Below are 23,952 nucleotides of genomic sequence, written 5' to 3'. Positions count from 1 at the left end.
CCATCGCGCCTTGGCGCTGCCGTGTCCATTGACCACACGGTGCTACCTGTGACATCACATACGTGCGTTACCGATGTCATCATCACAGCGTTGGAGAAGTTTGGGCTGCCTGAGAGCAAGCCGGACGACTACCGCCTCATGGAAGTAATGCTGGACAAGGGAGGTGCGTTTCTCTCAATTAGTATTGTTATTAATAGTAGTAGTAGTAGTAGTAGTAGTAGTAGTAGTAGTAGTAGTTAAGCTACAACTTTAGTTGGGATTGGAGAAGTTTGGGCTGCCTGAGAGCAAGCCGGACGACTACCGCCTCATGGAAGTAATGCTGGACAAGGGAGGTGCGTTTCTCTCAATAAGTATTGTTATTAATAGTAGTAGTAGTAGTAGTAGTAGTAGTAGTAGTAGTAGTAGTAGGAGTAGGAGTAGTTAAGCTACAACTATAGTTGGGATAACTGGATGCTACAAAATTAACTACTTTAGTGGTAGTAGGATCAGTAGTAGTACCAGCTATTCTACAGCCATAGTGGGAAAAGCAGGATGCTACAAGCCTAAGGGCTCCAGTAGCGGTAGAAGTAGCAGTAGTAATAGTAGTAGTACAAGCCAAGCTACAACCCTTAATGGAAAAGCAGGAGGCTACAAGTATAAGGGCTTCAGTAGTTATAGTAATAGCAGCACTAGCTAAACTACAGCCAGGCTGCTACAAGCCCTGGGGTTCCAACTGGAAAAATAGCCCAGTGAGTAAAAGAAATAAGGAAATAAATATACTATGTATGAGAGTAATGAGTAAAAATATGAACTATCTCAGTATCAGTAACAACGTGTAACAGGGTTAAGATCTGTCATATATCAACCCATTCAACATCAAAACATTTGGTGCAACTTTGAACTTGTGGCATTCCACCGATTCAGCCGCCAGATTAGGAAAATAATTCCATCCTCTAATCTCACGAAATAAAGATTCTAGAATATTGTGTAGTGTTGAGCCTTATGATGGAGAAGAAAAGACTGTTAGAATTAACTGCATACCTAGTACTGCATACAGGATGGTACAGTAGCAGTCTTATTTTTATCATGTTAATATTATTGATGAATAACAAAGAATATTTTTGTCATAGAGAGGTCAGGTTGGTCTCATTCTCTTGGAAAATGCCTGAATTTTCTCAAAAAATTATCAAAAATATGAAAAAAAAAAATTACAGCTTTTTTTTGCAAGGACGTACCGGTACGTCCATGGGGGTAAAGGGATGGCTTTTGTGAAACGTACCAGTACGTCCTTTGGGGGTAAAAGGGTCAACTGCATACAGGATGGTACAGTAGCAGTCTTATTTTTATCATGTTAATATTATTGATGAATAACAAAGAAAATTATATGATAATGACAGGCCTGAATAAATGTTATGGATGGCACATGATAGTGTTTCTTTATTTTTTGGTTAACAGTTAGTATGGTCAAGTAATATTTTCATTGTCTTTGGGAATAGATAAAATTTATTTATGAGTGTGAATTCGTATTAACTCAATGGTGAGGTATATGGAAGAACTTATGAGCTTCGTAATTACACGTCATTCAAAGTCCTGTCGGGAGGGACATCTGTTGACGTATTTATCAACTAATGATCTTGCTTATTTTATGAATCTAGTCAAAAGTGACATCTTTTGACAATTATGTGACCTACTAATTAGTTTTCTCTGAATTTCAGTATCTGAGAGAGTGATGGAGAATACTGAGAAGCCTTGGGACCTCCTAAAGGCCATCGGGCGTGACAGCATCCGGCAGATGGAGATGACCAGGTTCTACCTTCAACTGAAGAAGGACCCACATGGTCCGAAGATTGCACTCTTCGTTGGAAATCTGCCGCCTAACCTGTCACAGCGACAGTACGAGAACATCTTGGCTGACATATTGAGCAAAGGTTTGTTTTTTTCTCTTCTACCAGTTAAGCACTCATCAGCAATTTTTGTTTGTTTACCATAGTTAGCTATTCTAAAATAACCTGGACTCCATTTTTAGAAGCAACTTGAATACAATTTTGACCAAATGAGCCCTAGCTCGACTGAAATGTGACGCGGCTACTCCTATAATTCAATCATGTTTTTTATCTTCTACCAGTTAAGCTCTCATCAGCAATTTTTGTTTGTTTACCATAGTTAGCTATTCTAAAATAACCTGGACTCCATTTTTAGAAGCAACTTGAATCCGATTTTGACCAAATGAGCCCTAGCTCGACTGAAATGTGACGCGGCTACTCCTATAATTCAATCATTTTTTTTCTCTTCTACCAGTTAAGCTCTCATCAGCAATTTTTGTTTGTTTACCATAGTTAGCTATTCTAAAATAACCTGGACTCCATTCGTAGAAGCAACTTGAATACGATTTTGACCAAATGAGCCCTAGCTCGACTGAAATGTGACGCGGCTACTCCTATAATTCAATCATGTTTTTTTCTCTTCTACCAGTTAAGCTCTCATCAGCAATTTTTGTTTGTTTACCATAGTTAGCTATTCTAAAATAACCTGGACTCCATTTTTAGAAGCAACTTGAATCCGATTTTGACCAAATGAGCCCTAGCTCGACTGAAATGTGACGCGGCTACTCCTATAATTCAATCATTTTTTTTTCTCCTCATTTTAGTTGGGTATAAATATTCAAGCATCGGCCCCATCTACTATGAATATGGGTCAATGGTTATCACCTACGAAGACTCTGATCTGGCAGTAAGAGCATTCTACACACTGAGGGAGTCCTGCTACGATGATAAACAACTTTTAGGTATGATTATCTAAATGGTGTGACTTCCATCATAACTGACACCAATTTTACTGTTGAGTTAATTGATTGATTATATTTCAAACATGTTTTTATAAAACCAAGAATTATAACTATAGTCCATTTCTTTTAGCGATGCATATTTGCACCGACTCGCGGCGGTGCCCTTTTAGCTCGGAAAAAGCTTCCGGATCGCTGATTGGTTAGAATTATCTTGTCCAACCAATCAGCGATCCGGAAACTTTTCCGAGCTAAAAGGGCACCGCTGCGAGTCGGTGCAAATATGCATCGCTAAAAGAAATGGACTATACACAATAACATCGGCATTTCTTGAGTTGTGAAGTGACTCTCCTTTTCATTCTTTCAGTGATGCTATTGCCAAATATATTACCACACATGATTCCTGAGGGCGTCCAGCCCCTCCTGGTGTTTGTCAATGTCAAATCTGGAGGGTGCCAAGGGCTTGAGCTTATTACCTCCTTCAGGAAGCTTCTTAATCCTTATCAAGTGTTCGATCTCGATAATGGAGGACCCCTACCGGGGTAAGTATCCTTGGAAGTCAGTTGTTTCCCTCATACCTTGAGAATTTTATTGACTTTTCCTCCACCACACGCTCTTCTTACAATTTAGAGGAGATGAAGAACCTCGATACACCTCGTAAATCCCAGTATCCGCGCCTTGATCACAAGCCCTAAAAGTAAAATCTTCACTTACTAGACAAAAATAGATAAGTGTTACAGATTTTTTATTACATATGCACTCAAAGACTCATCAACTTTTCAATAAAGAAATATATTCTTTAATTCACACTAGATAATGTAAGTCATTCTTTAATCATCTTTTTATATCATGATCATTGTGTTTGCAGCTTATACGTGTTCCGATACGTGAAGCATTACAAGATTCTGGTCTGTGGAGGTGACGGTACCGTTGGATGGGTTCTGCAGTGCCTGGATAACGTAGGCCAGGATTCTGAGTGTCAGTCTCCTGCATGTGCCATCGTTCCCCTTGGAACTGGCAATGACCTGGCTAGGGTCCTGCGTTGGGGCCCAGGATACAATGGAGGAGAAGATCCAATTAACCTGCTGAAGGATGTGATTGACGCTGAGGACATTCGCCTTGATCGATGGACGGTAGTCTTTCACGTGGATGAAAAGGCGGCAGATGATAAGCCTTCGATACCCAACCAACAGCAAGGTGAAGTTTTGATTATTTTCATGTTTTTAATAGGTCCTCCTCTTAGGGAAAACAAAACTGGCTGAGAATTCTATGTTAAATTTAATAGTCTGGTGGGTGTTAAAGACGTATCAGAGGGGTGAGTAGATTCTTGTTGCAGAGAAAGTCTCTGGAGAAGAATCCCAATATGCTGTTTTCAAAGACAGTAAAGTAAAGGGAAGACCGGAAAGTCGCTGGAATTTCCGTGAGCATTAATCTCGTTAGCAGGGCGCATTGCCAACAGATGGCGCTGATCAGTTAGGTCTTTTGTTTACATTTGGACTCGGAAAAAAAAAATCGATTATGAGGCTACACTTGTCATTACTGCTAAATAATGATAAATACATATATGATTTTAAAAATGCATATTTTGTAGAAAAAATTACCTACATGTCATAAATTTCATAAATAGTTGTGATATGTCCGTAGTTTTTAGTGAATTTTAATTGGGTGCGTTGTCAATAGATGGGGCTGACCTAAGAGCTAATGTGCACTGGCTCTTTGTAGAGGAGCATTCCGGTCTTCCCTTTACTGTCTTTGTGATATTTTGATTATTTTGATTAGGTAAAGATATTATGCCACCGGAACAGAGCACCTGATGTTTTGAACAAAATAAATGCAGTTATAAAATCAAGGATGTATTTCTCCCATATTGAACTGCTTCTTCTTCTTCTTCTTCTTCTTCTTTTTCTTCTTCTTTGTCTACATCTTTTCCCACTTCTATGTGGGGTCGATGTTTCTGGTCAGCTTTCTCCATCTACCTCTGTCCCACACTTCATCGCCGGTTAATCCCTTTGATCGAAGGTCATCCTTGATACAGTCCATCCACCTTTGCTTTGGTCTCCCTCTTCTTCTTAGAGAGGTAAAAAGGAAGATGGATATGCATAATCTTTTGGAGACACTGGATTTAATCAATTTTTCATATCAAAAGATTTTGGAGGAATTAAGATTAAACAATATTCTGCTACATAAGACTTTTTCTTTAAATAAAAAAACATATAGCAAAGGGAAGGCACTTGGCTCTGTTCGTATCACTTCGGTCCAAGATTAAGAAGAAATAACCACAGCTTCCAGTTTAGGCAGTTTTTCCGATAAACTCTTTTCGCTGTAGATAAACAGAAAGTGATTATAGCAGGGGCTAAAAATTTGTGGATATGAACATTACGAACTAGTAAAGAAAACTCTCCTATATCTAGTGATAGACACTATTGCGTCAGCATCCTGTAACGCTGGTCTTTAGAATTCATACAACCCTAGTAAAGAAGAATGTTAGTGAGAACTAGAGGTATGTCTTTACTTGTAATAATTCAATTGCTTAGTAATAGATAAATATTCATAAAGAATATACCAGGCAATGCAGAATATGTATGGACAAAAAGGCGTCACGATTATAAAGGGACTTTACGTTAACCTCCTATCTAGTACAGTGGTGACGCGTTTGCCTAGCATTTGCTTGGCTGAAGATCGATCACAGCCTAGAACTGAGAGTTTGAGTTGTTTATTTGAGAGGATACTGCTGGGATTGGGCACCACATTTGGGGGTTGGGCTTGCCTGGCTGACGTTCTGACGCTCGTCGCTTCGTATGATACTGGACTGGAGCCAGACGCCTTTACCTTCAGCCTCCGTTGACCAGTGCCAGAAGGATGCCAAATCTCTACTGTGCAACTGATATTGTAAATTAGTTTTTTTTCTTTAGAATCTTTCAATTTATTTTTTATTACCAAGTCTTTTTGTATCATCTCATATAACTGGAGGACTACATCAGAAGACTAATTTTTAGAAACTTCTTTAACTCCCTCTGTGCCATTCTTGATGTACACATCTTTTACCAAATAATGTGAATTGATATTTGTAACTGGATTGATGTTTAAAGTACACTTGAAAGTGATTAGAACTTGATGCAAATGTAAGAACATGTAATTGCTGTAATAACGCTTCTCGTTCTTTCTTTCATCCCTCGACAGTACCCACAAGTGAGGATAACACACAGATCTTTGTGATGAACAACTACTTTGGAATTGGCATTGAAGCTGAGCTATGCCTGGACTTCCACAATGCTCGAGAAGAAAACCCAAACAAATTCAACAGCAGGTACGTTCATTTGTTAGTTCGAAGTGCTTATCAAAAAGCATAAGCAAGTATGACTATGTTAAGTCTTAATTGGTAAAGGAACTTTTGAATCACAGGTGTAGTTTTTCTGGATTCTTTAAATGCTATAAGGTTAATAATGATCATAAAGCATTGTATCGCAGGTACAGAGGTATACAAGCAGAATGATGTCTGTAAAATTTAATTGCAATAAAAAATGAGTTATGTTTGCTATAGATATACTGTATTTGATCTCACGATTATATTGTTCTTAGCATATGCATCTTCGAACAGATAATACCTCCAATATGATGTTATCTCAAATTAAATTAAATCATTCAGACCAAGTGCATATTTGGTAAAAGTTAAAAGATAAAAAACTGCAGAAAGTCAACTTCATAAATCTAGTATCTGACAGCACTAGTTAGGTATTGCAAATCAAACAACAGTCTGCTGTTCACTTTTGCTATTACAGACTGCACAACAAAGGTGTCTACGTAAAGATGGGCCTGAGGAAGATGGTGTCACGGAAGCTGTGCAAAGATCTTCACAAGGAGATTCGACTGGAAGTTGATGGGAAACACGTTGAACTGCCACCGCTGGAAGGAATCATCATCTTGAACATTCTCTCCTGGGGTTCAGGGGCCAATCCTTGGGGTCCAGAGAAGGATGACCACTTTAACAAGCCCAACCACTGGGATGGAAACCTGGAAGTCGTCGGAGTAACTGGAATTGTCCATCTAGGGCAGATCCAGTCTGGGCTTCGATCCGCAATTAGAATAGCCCAGGGTGGTAAGTAACACTTTTCATTGTTTTTTTTTCTATCAAACTTATACATTCTATCTATACTTTATCAACGGTGATTCTTTCTTTATTGTTGTTGGCAGCATTCTTAGCTGGGCTTACACATGCAGTACGGTCAGAAGCACTGAAATATTTTCTTTCTTAAATCAAAGAGCGAGACAATGAAATCTCTATTCTGGATTCACTAGGTATTCTGTCAAGATGCTCTCAGGGCTGATACTATGTAGAAAACCATCATGAATCGTGACATTAGCCAATATTCTAAGATATTATTCATTTGATTTAAATACTTCTCTTTCTAATGCCTTGTCTTTCCAGGTCACATTCGCATCAAGCTCAACTCTGAACTTCCAGTCCAAGTAGACGGAGAGCCTTGGAATCAAGCTCCGGGAGAAGTAGTAGTTCTGAAGTCAGCTCTCAAGGTAATCTATGAGTCGGTAATCTTTTTTTTTTTCTCTCAAGTAGATTAAATCCTAACTTTAAGTGTAGATTGTACTGCAAATGACGCATAATGTAGTAGGAGTCTTAAGGCAAAAATATAAATTGATGCTTCATTAAATAGGACAGTTGTAGCACTGGCTTTTGCTTGTAGACAAGGTGTATGACAGATTACAGCCTACCTACGATGGCCTTATTTTTTTTTTAAAAGACCCACCGTAGCTTCAGGTAGAAGTTGTAGATTTTCAACCATTAGAATGTATTAGTTTATTGCTTAGCTGCATTTGGAATGATAAATCCCATGGAATCTAACGTTGAAAGAAAAGAAATCGGCCGCTGTTCGTAGCTTCGTCTGGGGGGACGTCCCGAAGGCATTGTATTTCATAAGAAAAAACTTCTGTATAATGAATGAAGTAAATTTTGCAAACATTATTCCTGTCCCCCCTTGATTGGGACAATATGATAGAAAGTTAAACTTCCTACAAGTCGATTCGATAGAAAGACAAACTTTGTTATAGGTCAAGCAGATTACCCTTCTCACTTATCGGATCAACTATCCCTCTCCAGAGAAGCTACTAACTTTGCAGCCAGATAAGTTGTTTTAAGACTAAATTGGCATTAGCTTCAACATAGCTGAAGATAGGTACAGCAGGAAAAAGCAGGAATACAGTACTTCAAACCAAACTTATTAATACAACCATCATTGACCCAAAACCTGCAAAAAACTAGGCATAATTTTATTGCGCTGTTATTTTGAAATTGGAAATACTATTCAATGGGTGTTTTGATTTATTTTCTGAATCTGTATTCATTTGTGTGTTTCTATGAAGATTGTAGGCTGTTAAGAAGTAATAGCTTATATATTTATATATCATCAAAACATGCACATGAAGAGTCACCTGGAGGCAGAATTCTCAACCAATGATCTCGTAGTCCTTTCAGCAGATGGAGCCTCTCTGTTCCCTAACTGAACCTGATTTATATATCCTTGCGACAAGTCAGACATACCAACAGATTACATTTTACGTATACAAATGCAGGACAGTTCTAGGTTTTGGCGAGCGATAGTAATTTTCAGTAGAATATATTCATTACCAGATGAATGTTGTTGTTTTAGTAGCCTGTTGAATTTTGACATTCAGTTTTTGCTTTCAGCTCTTTTTTCATATATGTGCAACTCTCATGAGATTTATATCACATACAGTATCAGTTTCAGTGGCAATGTATATCCAAATGTAGACTTTAAAAGGATTAGTCAAAATTTGTACTAAAAATTGTACCTTGGTACCCAATGCGGCTGGCAATCAGTAAAGATATTTCTTAGGAACCTGTAACAAAGGTTCTTTAAAAGTTACTAATCAAAAGATGGTCTTTAGAAACTATTAAACACTCCTAGATGTGGTTAATAAAATATTTAGATGCATATGTATTGAAGAACATCAAATTTCATCTTGATCAAGTTCCTTTGATTAAAGTCTGTTGTTTGAGAAAACAAGATGCCAGATACCATCATACTCTTAATTCTGATCAGGTGCATATTAAAGTGTTTAGAAAACTCGCAAAACCCTAAAACTATTCTAAGTTTGTGTATTTTCGTATATAAATCAAATTCTAAAAGAGAGATGTCCCCGATAATGTACCCTCCGTGATCTAAACAGAAAAAGCTAGATATTTTCAAATGTCATGTCGCACAATTACATTTTCTAGCGCCTTTTAGCACCTTGCTGCAGTCTTAGTACCAAGCAGCTAATATCCTGTGACAATATCAATCATGTACGTGTACTTATAGTCAATTCTTTTTAGTGAGGCAGATTTGCACCGACTCGCAAGGGTGCCCTTTTAGCTCGGAAAAGTTTCCCGATCGCTGATTGGTTGGACAAGATAAATCTAACCAATCAGAGAGCAGGAAACTTTTTCTGAGCTAAAAGGGCACCGCTCTGAGTCGGTGGAAATGCACCTCATTAGAAAAAAATGAGTATATTGTTCAACTTACATTTTGCAACCAAGTATTGAACCCTTGGTACAAAATTTGATGGCAAAGTGTTAACAAATTAAAAGGGCAGTATTGCAATAATGATTTGTTCTGGCCTTTACACCATTACAAAACTTTAAGGGCTTCCATAAATATGTCTTCTTTCCCTTTCCGAGACAGTAGTATTTCTTTTATGTACAGTAGTAGTAGTCACCGTCTCATAACTGTTTTCTAACTTGAGGAATACGGGTCTTTCATAGCCTGAGTAGAGTACATGCCATAAATCCAGTCTAATTCTGAATTCCTCTGTTATTGAAGAAACACTTCGTTACTGGAGCATTTTAACTAAGAGAGCTTTCTAATCATGCTTTCATTTGTTTGCGCTACTGTTCTAGTTCTATTGTTAACAGTTATGATTACAATTATCATCATTTTGCCAGTGTTTCCTCTTGCGTAAGATCGGTATTCACATTAAGAGGATTTCTACTGTCTGTTAACATCTTGCCACTAAGTTCTCTACCAAATACCCAGCATTCTTTTCCACATTAATACAAAATTGAAGTCACGACAGGATTCTGAACATACATGGCTTCTATTTTATATTATTTACACGTCAGGATGTAAAACTATGACTAAAAGTGAGCTTATTTGACACTACATTGGGTAAACGTGATCATACTTCTGTCAGCGAAGTGACAAACATGACCGAATTCAATTTCACTTTCATTATTGGCTGTTTTGATAAAGTTTAGCTGCAAGGTGTGAACAGATGTTAGGAAATTTGCTCATCTGTCATTGCTTTAGATTGTGTCTACACAAGTGGCACTTTAACAGGTGTAGGCACAATACCAAATTGAAACTAAATTTATTGCATTAAGATCGTTCTGTGTGAATGGAATCAAGAGACTCAGAATATTTTAGAATCCAACTTCAGCCAGCTCCTACCTGCACTTTCCGGATCACACTCTGTGTAGATACAATCTTATGGAAGGTTTTTAATCTTGGCAAAAACACTGGCCATCTTTGAAGAGCAGGCTATATCTCAAAACAGCATTATTAACTTCCATATTATTACAACTTAGAGAGTTATCTAACCTTTCAACTGCTCCTAAAATCTTGAACCAAATCTGGAAACATTAGACAAATAGCCAACTCCTTCCGTCAACTTTATAGCGGCTCCTTGCAGCATCCCTGAAAACAAAATGGCCACCCAGTGTACTCAAAAACAAAATGGCTACCCAGTGTACTCAAAAACAAAATGGCTACCCAGTGTACCCAAAAGCAAAATGGCCACCCAGTGTACCCAAAAACAAAATGGCTACCCAGTGTACCGGAAAACAAAATCGGTACCCACTCAAATTTAGTTTCTTTGCAACGGCTCCTTAATGCGACATGTTCTAGCTTTATTCAACAACGCTGAAAGGGCTACGGAATCCACTTGGTTGAGAAAAAATCTAATGAACGGACACAAAATATACTATTCTCACTACACGTTCACACCATTTGTGTTTTTGTTCCTTTCGCTCACATCGTAGTGTTTTGATTTTTTTTTTAAATATATATTTTGTTTGTTTCCTAGACACAGTGTGCCCTCCCTCGGATGAGTTTTATTTGACTATTATTTCTTATCTAGTTATCGTTTTAGTAAATCTGGCGAGACTAGTACCACATACAAGACGGATAGTGATCGCCAGCGTTGATTTTTTTATTTTTTTATTCTTGTTTCTTATAGAATCTGCTCACCCCCTGACCAATGATTTCCCTTTAAAGAGATATCAAAAAAAAAAATATTAAACATGAAGTCTCACTGATTGGATATTATTGAGATATCTTAGATTTGGCCAAACACAAATTAACTTGATGTTTATCTTTTGAAATGCTTATCACATCCCCCCCACCCACCCACCAACACGGCCCACCCAGTAAACTACCCCCCCCCCTCCATATCTTTTTACTCATAAAAAGAATTGTTGCTTATAGCTGCAATGGTCCGATTCCAACGTCACTTTAGGTCGTGCTGTGCTACTGAAAGCAGTCATATATTTGAATGTGAATTGATAACTTTTTTCATAACGAAAGACTAAAAGTAAACTATGGTCATTGCCGACAAGGGCTTCACATACTCAAATTTATTTATATATTAAAAAAAAAAAAAAAAAAAAAAATAATTGAATATCTAAAATATCAAAGTTGTATATATATAAATATTTTTTAAAAGAATGTCCTAACCTGAAGTGTCCAGAATCGAATGCACCGTGGGAATCACTCTTCCATTGTCCAGCTAATTGTGTGTCATGTGATATTCGTGTCCAGTGAGATTGACAGTCTCTCATCATCTCGTCTCCTTCATAGATTCTACGTGATAGGAACTGTACCATCAGAGTTCTCTCGCTCTCACTCTGGGCGGCGGAAATATTGAGAGAGAGGTACCATCAGAGTTCTCTCGCTCTCACTCTGGGCGGCGGAAATATTGAGAGAGAGAAATTAAAGAAAAATATAAAAACTCCGAGCGTAATGCGCCCTAAAACTTCTAAAGAATATTTTAAACAAAATTTCATCTGTAGTCGCTGCAGAGATTTGAGGCGAAATAAACCATGCCCCCCCCTGATGACGTCATAGCCAATCATGTCTCCTCCTCTTTTGTTGAAGTTTTTATAGTTTATACAGTGGCGGAAATATTGAGAGAGAGAAATTAAAGAAAAATATAAAAACTCCGAGCATAATGCGCCCTAAAACTTCTAAAGTATACTTTAAGCAAAATTTCATCTATAGTCGCTGCAGAGATTTGAGGCGAAATAAACCACGCCCCCTGATGACGTCATAGCCAATCATGTTGTCTCCTCCTCTTTTGTTGAAGATTTTATAGTTTATACAGTATGTGAAAGATCTAATTTAATATTCTTACTATTCTTAAATTTTTTTTTGATTGTTTACTACTTCTCTTGTAATTTATATCCTGGTTTTCTTTCCTCACTGGGCTATTTTTCCCAGTTAGAGCCCTTGGGCTTGTAACATCTTATTTTTCCAACGAGGCTTATAGCTTAGCTTGTAATAATGATAATAATAATAATAATAATAATAATAATAATAATTTAACATTTATAAAGGGATGTACTGTGACAGCTGCTAATGTGATAGACGTGATTGGCTATGACGTCATCAGGGGGCGTGGCTTACTCCGCCCAGAATCTTTGCGGGGATCATAGTAATATATTAAAACGATTATTCTCATTAGAATGTTACAAAACTCAAATAACGCAGAAGACGCTTAAAAATAAGACTGGATATAATTTTTTAGCCTTTTTTTTAATTAGATTATATAAGAATTTTGATGTGTTATTATAACTTCATAGCAAAAGTAATACAATTATGCAATAAAAGAAATTTTAATTATCAATAGCAACTGTTTATTCAATAACATGTTTTCAGTTTTATTTAATGAGATATTTTTTCCTTAATGATTGAGAGAAATTCTTAGGGGATTTAAGACATTTTTCTTTACTGAATAAGACATTTTACTTTACTGACTGAGAATCATTATGCGTTACTGAATGAGAGATATTTTATTTTACTAATGAGAGACTTTTTACTTTAATGAATGAGATACTTTTTACTTTACTGAATAGGAGACATTTTACTTCATTGAATGAGAGATGTTTTACTTTACTGAATGAGAGACTTTTTACCGTAATGAATGAAAGATTTTTTACTTTACCGAATAGGAGACATTTTACTTCATTGAATGAGAGATATTTTACTGTACTGAATGAGAGACATTTTACCTTAATGAAAGAGAGACATTTTACTTTAATGAAAGAGAGACATTTTACTTTAAATTAATAAGAGATATTTTACTGTACTGAATGAGAGACATTTTACCTTAATGAAAGAGAGACATTTTACTTTAATGAAAGAGAGACATTTTACTTCAAATTAATAAGAGATATTTTAATTTACTGAATGAGAGACATTTTACCGTAATGAAAGAGAGACATTTTACTTTAATGAAAGATAGACATTTTACTTTAATGAAAGAGAGACATTTTACTTTGAATTAATAAGAGATATTTTACTGTACTGAATGAGAGACATTTTACCGTAATGAAAGAGAGACATTTTACTTTAATGAAAGAGAGACATTTTACTTTAATGAAAGAGAGACATTTTACTTTAAATTAATAAGAGATATTTTACTGTACTGAATGAGAGACATTTTACCTTAATGAAAGAGAGACATTTTACTTTAATGAAAGAGAGACATTTTACTTCAAATTAATAAGAGATATTTTAATTTACTGAATGAGAGACATTTTACCGTAATGAAAGAGAGACATTTTACTTTAATGAAAGAGAGACATTTTACTTTGAATTAATAAGAGATATTTTGCTGTACTGAATGAGAGACATTTTACCGTAATGAAAGAGAGACATTTTACTTTAATGAAAGAGAGACATTTTACTTTGAATTAATAAGAGATATTTTACTGTAATGAATGAGAGACATTTTACCTTAATGAAAGAGAGACATTTCACTTTAATGAAAGAGAGATATTTTACTTTAAATTAATAATAGATATTTTACTTTACTGAATGAGAGACATTTTACTTTATTGAATGAGAGACTGAGAGACATTTTACTTTAATGAAAGAGAGACATTTTACTTCAAATTAATAAGAGATATTTTACTGTACTGAATGAGAGACATTTTACTTTATTGAATGAGAGACTAAGAGACATTTTACTTTAATGAAAGAGAGACATTTTACTTCAAATTAATAAGAGATATTTTACTGTACTGAATGAGAGACATTTTACCTTAATGAAAGAGAGACATTTTACTTTGAATTAATAAGAGATATTTTACTGTACTGAATGAGAGACATTTTACTTTAATGAAAGAGAGACATTTTACTTTGAATTAATAAGAGATATTTTACTGTACTGAATGAGAGACATTTTACCTTAATGAAAGAGAGACATTTTACTTTAATGAAAGAGAGACATTTTACTTTGAATTAATAAGAGATATTTTACTGTACTGAATGAGAGACATTTTACCTTAATGAAAGAGAGACATTTTACTTTAATGAAAGAGAGACATTTTACTTTAAATTAATAAGAGATATTTTACTGTACTGAATGAGAGACATTTTACCTTAATGAAAGAGAGACATTTTACTTTGATGAAAGAGACATTTTACTTTAAATTAATAAGAGATATTTTACTTTACTGAATGAGAGACATTTTACTTCATTGAATGAGAGACTGAGAGACATTTTACTTGACTGAATGAGAGACATTTTACTTCATTGACTGAGAGACTTTATGTGCACTGTTGGGTAAATATTCTTTGATTACCAAATGAGAGATATCTGTAATAAAAGAATGAATTTCTCTATAAGAGAAAGTGAGAGCTCTTTATTAACCGAATGAGAGATGGTCTACTTTAGAAATTGAAAACCATGTTTTATTCAATGAGAGAATATATTGAGTGATTCATATTTTACTTGAGTAAATGAGAGAGATAATTTGATCTTGAGAACTCTTTATTAACCGAATGAGAGACGGTCTCCTTTAGAAATTGAAAACCATGTTTTATTCAATGAGAGAATATATTGAGTGATTCATATTTTACTTGAGTAAATGAGAGGGATCATTTGATTTAATAGCTTTCAGAAGTCTCTCGTTGACAAAACTTGGTTGGAAGACTCTAGTCATAGTTTAATCTCTCCTTTGGAGGCCGATGGGATGGGGAAACTCGCGTCCGTGGCTAGCCCAGGCCTGAAGGACAAAAGAAGGTTGTAAAATTGATATTAAATTTTTCAAGTACAGAAATAAGAAATCAAAATTTTCGAATATTCTTAGAAATTACATACAAGATTTTCAGTGTCCCTCAAATATTCATAAGTCATTTACAATACTATCTGAAAATAATTTCAACGTCTTTCAATGATTTTGAAATTCGCTATTAATCATCTATGACTTCGCTATAGATTATCCATACATTCTCTGTAAATCATTGTAACTTTTATGTGACTCCTTGTAACTTTTTCTATAAATCATTTATAAGTTCTCTGTCAATTATTCATATATCTCAGTATGTCATTCAGTAAATTGATAAAGATTGTATCAATATTTTATCAATATTTTCAATCGCCTTCAAAACGATTTCTTATTATTATTATTATTATTATTATTATTATTATTATTATTATTAAATTCTAAGTTACAACCCTAGTTGGAAAAGCATGATGCTATAAGTTCAGGGGCCCTAACAGGGAAAATAGCCCAGTGAGGAAAGGAAACAAGAAAAATAAAATATTTTAAGAAAAGTAACAATATTAAATTAAATATTTATATATAAACAATAAAAACTTCAACCAAACAGGAGGAAGAGAAACTAGATAGAACCTTAACAAAAATGTCAACAAATCGATAAATAACATTTTTAATAGCCTTAAAATTTCTTCTTCCAACAACTATCTGTATATTGAAAATTAATTTTAAATAGATATAATTTACAAATTCAATCTAATTAAAAATTCATTAATGATATGCAAGAATAATTTTTGAAAATAATTATAAAAAGATTATTCAAATCTGTCTGAAAGATAGTAATAGTAGAAAAATCTTATCATGCAATATTTTTCAATGAAATATATATATTTTTCAGATATTTGCATAGAAAATTATTGTCATATATAGAATTCGGATCAAATAGGAGATTAGTTTATTTCTTATTTTTAAACTTTAGGAATTTAAAAATCAGTTTAAAAAAATTCAAAAATATAAACAATTTTTGTCAATTACCTTTTTTGCTTAAAATTCAACTGAAGTTAATCCGAAACTATGATAAAGGTTGTAAATGATAATAATAATAATAATAATAATAATAATAATAATAATAATAATAATAATAGCTGAAACGAGGAAACAAGTTTTATATGATAACTTAGACGATAATTAACACAAAATCCAAATTCGAATTAATAATTTTAATTGAATTCAAAACCAATAATAATATTCGAACAATCGCTAGCATCAAGTCCTTTTTCATAGTTTGAATTCACGTCTCATATTCAAAATATTCCTTAAAAAATTGTCTTTATGCCAAAATACAACACATAATATATTTCCATGGGAATTAAAAATCTATCTGAATATATATTAAACGTTGATTGGTTTGAATTAATAAATATTAAACGTCGGTTGGTTTGAATTAATAAATATCAAACGTCGATTGGTTTGAATTAATAAATATTAAACGTTGGTTGGTTTGAATTAATAAATATTAAACGTTGATTGGTTTGAATTAATAAATATTAAACGTTGATTGGTTTGAATTAATAAATATCAAACGTTGATTGGTTTGAATTAATAAATATTAAACGTTGATTGGTTTGAATTAATAAATATTAAACGTCGGTTGGTTTGAATTAATAAATATCAAACGTCGATTGGTTTGAATTAATAAATATTAAACGTTGGTTGGTTTGAATTAATAAATATTAAACGTTGATTGGTTTGAATTAATAAATATTAAACGTTGATTGGTTTGAATTAATAAATATCAAACGTCGATTGGTTTGAATTAATAAATATTAAACGTTGATTGGTTTGAATTAATAAATATTAAACGTCGGTTGGTTTGAATTAATAAATATTAAACGTTGATTGATTTGAATTAATAAATATCAAACGTTGATTGGTTTGAATTAATAAATATTAAATTAAATAGAATATATAATCTAATATCACGAAATGCAAATGTGGAAGAACATAAAGACTCTGATGGACCGTTCCGCTTATGTAGAGTTTACTATACGTGTGACGATGGAGAGATCATATACAGTGTAAACCGCTTAACTATGGACAACTGCCAAAACCAGCTTTGTTGTTTTTTGCACAAAATAGGCTTTTTTTTTTTTTTTTGCTAATCAGGGAGGAATTTTATTTTAGCCTTTGTTTTCTTTTTTCGTGTTGATTTTTCTCACAAAAAGAAATTCTGCAGCAAAAATACAAAATACAGAAAATTACAGAAAAAAAAAAAGATATATTCATGCACATCATATGCTTCTGTTTGTAGGAATTAAATAAAAAAAATGTATATTTAAGTTGAGATAGTTATAAATCCTTTTTTTATTTCTAATTTCAAGCAATTTATGGACTCAATTTATGGACTCAAAGAAACAATGATAGAAAATTAAGAAGAAGCAAATTAATCGTTGAGAAATAAAATTAAGATGTTTGATGGTGCTGACTAAACCTATAGGGATTGTTGCATTGTATCTTATTTTCATCTTGTAGGCCACTATGCTGAAGAAAAGTAAGATCAGGCGGCGAAACACCGAACCCACTCTACACGCTTCTAACGGTGAAAAGGATCCCGGCGAGTCTTAAAAAAAAAAAAGAGAGAAAAAGCCTCCTTTCAAAGAAATTTCTTCTTCTTCTTCTTTTGCTTTTTCTGCTTCAAAATATCCTTTAAGGCCTTTTTCGTCTTCTTCTTGTTCTTCTTCTTCTTCCTCTTGAAAAACTTTTTCATCTTCTTCAGCTTCAAAACCTCCTTTAGAATATTTTCTTCTTCTTCTTCTTCTTCTTCTTCTTCTTCTTCTTGAAAAACTTTTTCATCTTCTGCTTGAAAACCTCCTTTAGAATATTTTCAACATCTTCTTCTTCTTCTTCTTCTTCTTCTTCTAAACCTCCTTGAAAAAGTTTTTCTTCTTCTTCAGCTTCAAAACCTCCTTTAGAATATTTTCTTCTTCTTCTTCTTCTTCTTCTTCTTCTTCTTATTCTTCTTCTTCTTCTTCTTCTTCTTCTTTTTCAAACCCTACGTTAAAAAAAATCTCCTTCAAAATCTCTTTAAAAATCTTTTTCTTATTCTTCTTCTCCTTCAAAATCTACATTTAAACTAAAAAAAAAAAATTTTTATTCTACTTCCTCAAACCCTCCCTAGAAAATTATAAACTGTCTACTTTATATCTCTCTATCTTCTGTATAACTCTCTGTCGCCTTCATAATTGTCTGCCTTCTTTGTAACTGTCTTCTTTGGAACTCTGTCTTCTTTATAACTCTCTGTCTCCTTTATAACTCTCTGTCTCCTTTATAACTGTCTGCCTTCCTTATAACTCTGTCTCCTTTATAACTCTCTGTCTCCTTTATAACTCTCTGTCTGCTTTATAACTCTCTGTCTCCTTTATAACTGTCTGCCTTCCTTATAACTCTGTCTCCTTTATAACTCTGTCTCCTTTATAGCTATCTGCCTTCCTTATAACTCTGTCTCCTTTATAACTCTCTGTCTGCTTTATAACTCGGTCTCCTTTATAGCTATCTGCCTTCCTTATAACTCTGTCTCCTTTATAACTCTCTGTCTGCTTTATAACTCGGTCTCCTTTATAGCTATCTGCCTTCCTTATAACTCTGTCTCCTTTATAACTCTCTGTCTCCTTTATAGCTGTCTGCCTTCCTTATAACTGTCTCCTTTATAACTCTCTGTCTCCTTTATAGCTGTCTGCCTTCCTTATAACTCTGTCTCCCTTATAACTCTCTGTCTCCTTTATAACTGTCTGCCTTCCTTATAACTCTGTCTCCTTTATAACTCTCTGTCTCCTTTATAACTGTCTGCCTTCCTTATAACTATGTCTCCTTTATAACTCTCTGTCTGCTTATTAACCCTGTCTCCCCATTTCATAGCCTAAGTCCAAGAAACAAATCCCTAACTTCTCTGTGTATTTATTTTGGGCTCTTGTTTGTCTGTTTGTTTTGTTTATTTTTCCTCTTTCAAACGTCAATTCAGCAAAATCCCACCCAACCCCCCCTCAAAAAAAAATATTCTCCAGTTAGTAGTAAAAAAAAAAACAATGATCTTGTTACTTAATTTAAGGGATCTTCGAAATTATCTTTCTCTTTTGAACACCTGCATATGAATATAGTTTTCTCCATCTATAGATATATATACAGTAGTCTCCTCTTCCACCAGCATCAAACCCTAAAGTTTATTTTGAATCTAAACTAATTCAATCGTCGCTCCTAATTTGAATTTATTTTGGAGGTAAACCCTTTCTTTTAAACATTCAAGTAAGACCAAACACTCAGCTATATATAATAAACGCTCTCGTATACATACACACTTAAACGCAGATACATACGTATACAATACATACACACACAACTGCTCACGACTTGTGTTCCATACCGTACACCCGCACACACCCGCTCACGACTTGTGTTCCATACTGTTATGTGTTCCAGAAGATATGTTTTCGAATCATAGAGGTTTTTGAGAGAAGACACGTGTAATGATCCTGCATTATTTCTCTCTTTTAAAAAAATTAATAACACTCTACTAAAGGTTTCTTGCTCTTTCCTCTTAATGCTGTCAGGAAAAAAAAGTAGATGCATTTTATCTAATGCTTTCACAAATTATATAATGTCATATTTGATTGAATTTTTTTTTTTCATATCTGATTGATGCACTTACTATTCCTTTTTTTTTTTATTACCCCGTCTGCTTCCCCCGTCCCCAATCCCCAATTCTGTCCTGGAAAAATTCTGACCTGTCTTTTTTTACCCTTGACCTATTTTTGACCCCATTGGAAATGGTAACCAAAATCTGCCTTTTCAAACAAAAAAAAACAAAAACTGGCCCATCACTGCTTCATTCCCGCCTTCCTCTAAACCTCTTGTTGCATCTGATTGTGTTCCTGATGCTAATATCTTACCCCTTCCGCTTTTACCCCTACCTCTCCCACAAATGGCATCCCCTCCTTATCTTCCAATTGACCCCCACCCCTCAAAAAATGACTCTGTCCAATTTTTTCCTCCTCTTTCCTCTCTCACCTGGTTCCCACAGGCCACCATGCTCAAGAAAATTTCCAAGTCGAAGTTACGAAGGCGGAACACAGAACCTTCTATGGTGGCGACCCAGAACCAGCAGCCCAAGTTGCAGGCGATCCGACCCGACCCCGCCTCCACCTCGCACCACCCCCTCTAGCTGACCTTCTAAAAAAATAAATAAAAAATAAATATATCATCATCATCATCATCACCACCACCACCACCACCACCTTCACCAACCAACCAACCAACCTCATCACCACTACCAACAACAACAACAACAACACCTACGCCTCTTCAAGCCTTGTCTTCCTTCTTGCGAACCAACCAACTTGTAACCAACTAAGAACCGTCGTCAATATAAAAGGAAAAAGAATTGTTTTGTCTTCCTACTAACCCCCCCGGCCCCCCTACTCCACTCCCCTCCCCTTACTCCCTTCAACATGACCGACAAGGAGAAGAAAAAGCAGAAGAAGAAGAAGAAGAAGACGTTAACGCCGACTTACAGACCACACTGGACTGTGGCCAGAAGAAGAAGAAGAAGAAGAACAACAACAACAACCCCTTAAGACCAACCACCTTGGGCTGTAAACCGGCCGCAAAAAAAACCCTCGGGGGAAATCAATAGAAGGCTAATAAGTGGGTTCCCTACTCTGAAAATAGCATGGAGGGTTTTTTTGGTCACATCAGTGTCCTGAAGTTTCATGCGAAGGACAAAGGTGGTAAGTTCTTCAGCAGTGTAGCCTCTTACCTACAATGTCCGGAAAAGCGTAGTCTACTGTATATATATATATATATATATATATATATATATATATATATATATATATATATATATATATATAATCTGATTTCACGCATACACACATCTGGATACGAGACTAAAAAAAAATAATGGGGACAAAAATAAATGATGTTGCAGGCGACTGCAGTTTTGCGCAGACGACTGCAGAATTGCACGTGGAAAAAAAAGTGCAACCTAGAAAAAAAAATGTGAAGAGGACCAAAAACGGGCTGTTTTTGAACTTTACAGATATTATTAAAACAGCCCATCGTAAGTGAATGTTTCACGCTTTGCTAAAAAAAAATCATTGAAAATAATTTTTGGAAAAATAGAAAAAAAAGTGTCGTGTGGAAATAAACCGTAAGTGAAATATTGGACTCACTATTCTATATATATACTCAGTTCATAAATAGATAAAAAAGGGAAAAAAAGGAGTGTTGCACAAATTTTGAGGTGAACTTAACCTCTGCCCCTCCAAAAAAAAAAAAAAAACTTTTTAGTAAATAAGTGTTACTGGAAAAAAAAATTTTGAAAACGAAAACATGAAGCCAATCTTTGAAGCATTCCATATGGTGACGTCATGATGACGTAGGCGACACTGTTTTTACTGTTCATGAATAGTGCCACATATGTGGTATTATGTGTAGTATCCCGATTTCCTTGGGAAAATTTTAATTGATATGTCAACTTGCTGCAGCTAGCGCCTATATTTGTATATGGATATATATATGTACATATATATCAAAACATGTATGTGTATATGCATATATATACATAATATATATTTCTAGTCTCTCCATATGATGATGCACTCCAAAAGCACAAAAAACAACGTATCTCTCTCTCTCTCTCTCTCTCTCTCTCTCTCTCTCTCTCTCTCTCTCTCTCTCTCTCTCTCTCTCTCTCTCATATATATAAGTAGTCACTTCAAATTTGCCAAACATCTTTCACCCTCTTCTTTGACTTGTTCTTATTATTAATCTATATCCTTCCTAATATCCTTTCAAACATCCTTTCCATGTTGGTATTGTTGTTAAGTAAATGTCCTGGGCTGTTTGCCGCATCACCGAGCTAGGGTCCTACAATGCCTGGCCACATCCAATATATATATATATATATATATATATATATATATATATATATATATATATATATATATATATATATATATATATATATATATATATATATATATATATGCACTCACAGAGATATTATAATCCTTCTCTGTAGTCCCACAAGGCCAAACCAAAGAAGGACTTCTACACCACAGCGCGGTCTAGGCATGGCGAGTGCCCATATCTGCTTCTCTCATGGTATATATATTCTTTTGTGGTTTGTTTATATTCCCATTTTTTTCGGTTTTGTGACCCTTTGATGATTTGATGCTCTGATATTGTGCACTGGGCTTGTCTCCTTCTCTGTTGATTGTACAGGATTCGAGAGAAATCCACCAAGAGCTGTTTTATATATCTGTTCCAAGTGAAGCGATCTCCGTTGGGATGTTTCGCGAGCTTCTCCAAAACCACCATTGCACCCAACTTGTTATGTATGTGTGTACGTGTGTGTGTATATATATATATGTATGTATGTATGTGTTACTTCTACAGGCAAACTTATATAGATCTCATTTCAATCATATCACCGTAGTTCTAATGTTAGGTCTAGGCTTGATGTAGTTTCGGATTTCCAAACGCCAAAATTTGAAAAAAAGACTATTTTGACAAAACGCCCCCCAAAGATATTCTCATCACTCTTAACTTAGGATTTTATATATGGAAACTCAAGGGAAGTGTAGCAATTAATTTTTACGTAAGTTTCGTTTTTTTTCGAAAGGTATATTTCTCTAATGATGTTTTCTGCTTTCTCGCGTATGTTGAAGCATTGTCCTTGAGGTAAAGTCTTCAGGAGAATCAATTTTCTTTTCCCCTCGAGGACAAAACAAAAAAAGAAATAATTTGTTGAACTGTTTTCAAAACACCAAAATATAACCTTTCACAAATGTTTTTACAAATGACTCTACTCATTCGAGTATTTTTATTAATCAAATTCAAATGATTATTAAATTTTGATCGATTATTGACCATCTGTACACGGCATTCGATATGCCAAAAAAAGACTCACTTCAAAAATAAGACGTATGTCTATGTTTAGGACTAGGCTAGGCCTATACCTGTCTTGTGTAACCGAAGCTATAAATGTTTATCATTGCCTATCTCTCTCTCTCTCTCTCTCTCTCTCTCTCTCTCTCTCTCTCTCTCTCTCTCTCTCTCTCTCTCTCTCTCATTAGATTCGGTGATTTGACTCCAATCCTGTGTAGCAGATCCGGGAAAAACTGGAAGGTGTAATGATTTGAAAAATACATTTTCAGTTTTATTAAGCCTTTAAATAAATATTTGAAACTGATGTATCTAAATTCTATTTCTAAATATTGTTAAGTTCAGTATATTTACCAAAAAGTAAAATTTGGTTTCCCAAATGTTTAGTAAGGTGAAAAAAAAAAGTTAAAAAAAGTCAGAACTGAAACAGGTTATTTTTTTTTTAAAAAAGAAGAAACATTATTGAAATGTTATGAAGAGTTGAAAATTTTTCAAATAAATAGATATATCTGCACTGATCAACTTCAATTATTATTATTATTATTTTTATTATTATTATTATCATCATCAAATGCTAAGCTACAACCCTAGTTGGAAAAGCAGGATGTTATAAGCCCAGTGGCTCCAACGGGGAAAATAGCTTAGTGAGAAAAGGAAATAAGGAAAAATAAAATATTTTAAGAATAGTAACAACATTAAAATGAATATTTCCTATATAAACTTTAAAAACTATAACAAAACAAGAGGAAGAGAAACTAAAATTGGCAATGTTATGTGTTATGTGTTATTTACAATGTACTCTAAAGTGAAGATTTGTTATTATTATTATTATTATTATTATTATTATTATTATTATTATTATTATTATTATTATTATTATTATCAATACCCGTCCAGTCTCTCCCACTGCTAAATCAAAGGTTCTCCTTAAAATGTTTTGTCGAGTCTTACTTCG

General features: G+C 34.4%; 1 protein-coding gene across 4 annotated transcripts in view; it reads left to right on the top strand.

Moving 5' to 3' along the window:
* Positions 1-23,434, top strand: part of LOC137622249 (diacylglycerol kinase theta) — a 130,152-nt gene extending 106,718 nt beyond the window's left edge. For 3 of the 4 annotated variants that reach the window (XM_068352762.1, XM_068352763.1, XM_068352760.1), the window contains exons 9-17: positions 1-163; positions 1,695-1,907; positions 2,627-2,764; positions 3,129-3,303; positions 3,630-3,958; positions 5,942-6,068; positions 6,541-6,857; positions 7,188-7,291; positions 20,131-23,434. The exon at positions 1-163 is cut by the window's left edge and continues 37 nt beyond it. In XM_068352762.1, the coding sequence (XP_068208863.1) occupies positions 1-163; positions 1,695-1,907; positions 2,627-2,764; positions 3,129-3,303; positions 3,630-3,958; positions 5,942-6,068; positions 6,541-6,857; positions 7,188-7,291; positions 20,131-20,271 (1,707 nt within the window). In that variant the 3' untranslated portion in view covers positions 20,272-23,434. Of the gene's footprint in view, positions 164-1,694; positions 1,908-2,626; positions 2,765-3,128; positions 3,304-3,629; positions 3,959-5,941; positions 6,069-6,540; positions 6,858-7,187; positions 7,292-17,588; positions 19,096-20,130 lie in introns of those variants that run through there. The other variant, XM_068352764.1, reaches the window with a different exon arrangement.
* Positions 23,435-23,952: the final 518 nt, after the last annotated feature.

Source organism: Palaemon carinicauda, chromosome 29, assembly GCF_036898095.1.
Source record: "Palaemon carinicauda isolate YSFRI2023 chromosome 29, ASM3689809v2, whole genome shotgun sequence".
Lineage (NCBI taxonomy): Eukaryota > Metazoa > Arthropoda > Malacostraca > Decapoda > Palaemonidae > Palaemon > Palaemon carinicauda.
The sequence above is the reverse complement of the archived record's forward strand: the minus strand, read 5'-3'. Positions and strand labels throughout refer to the sequence as shown.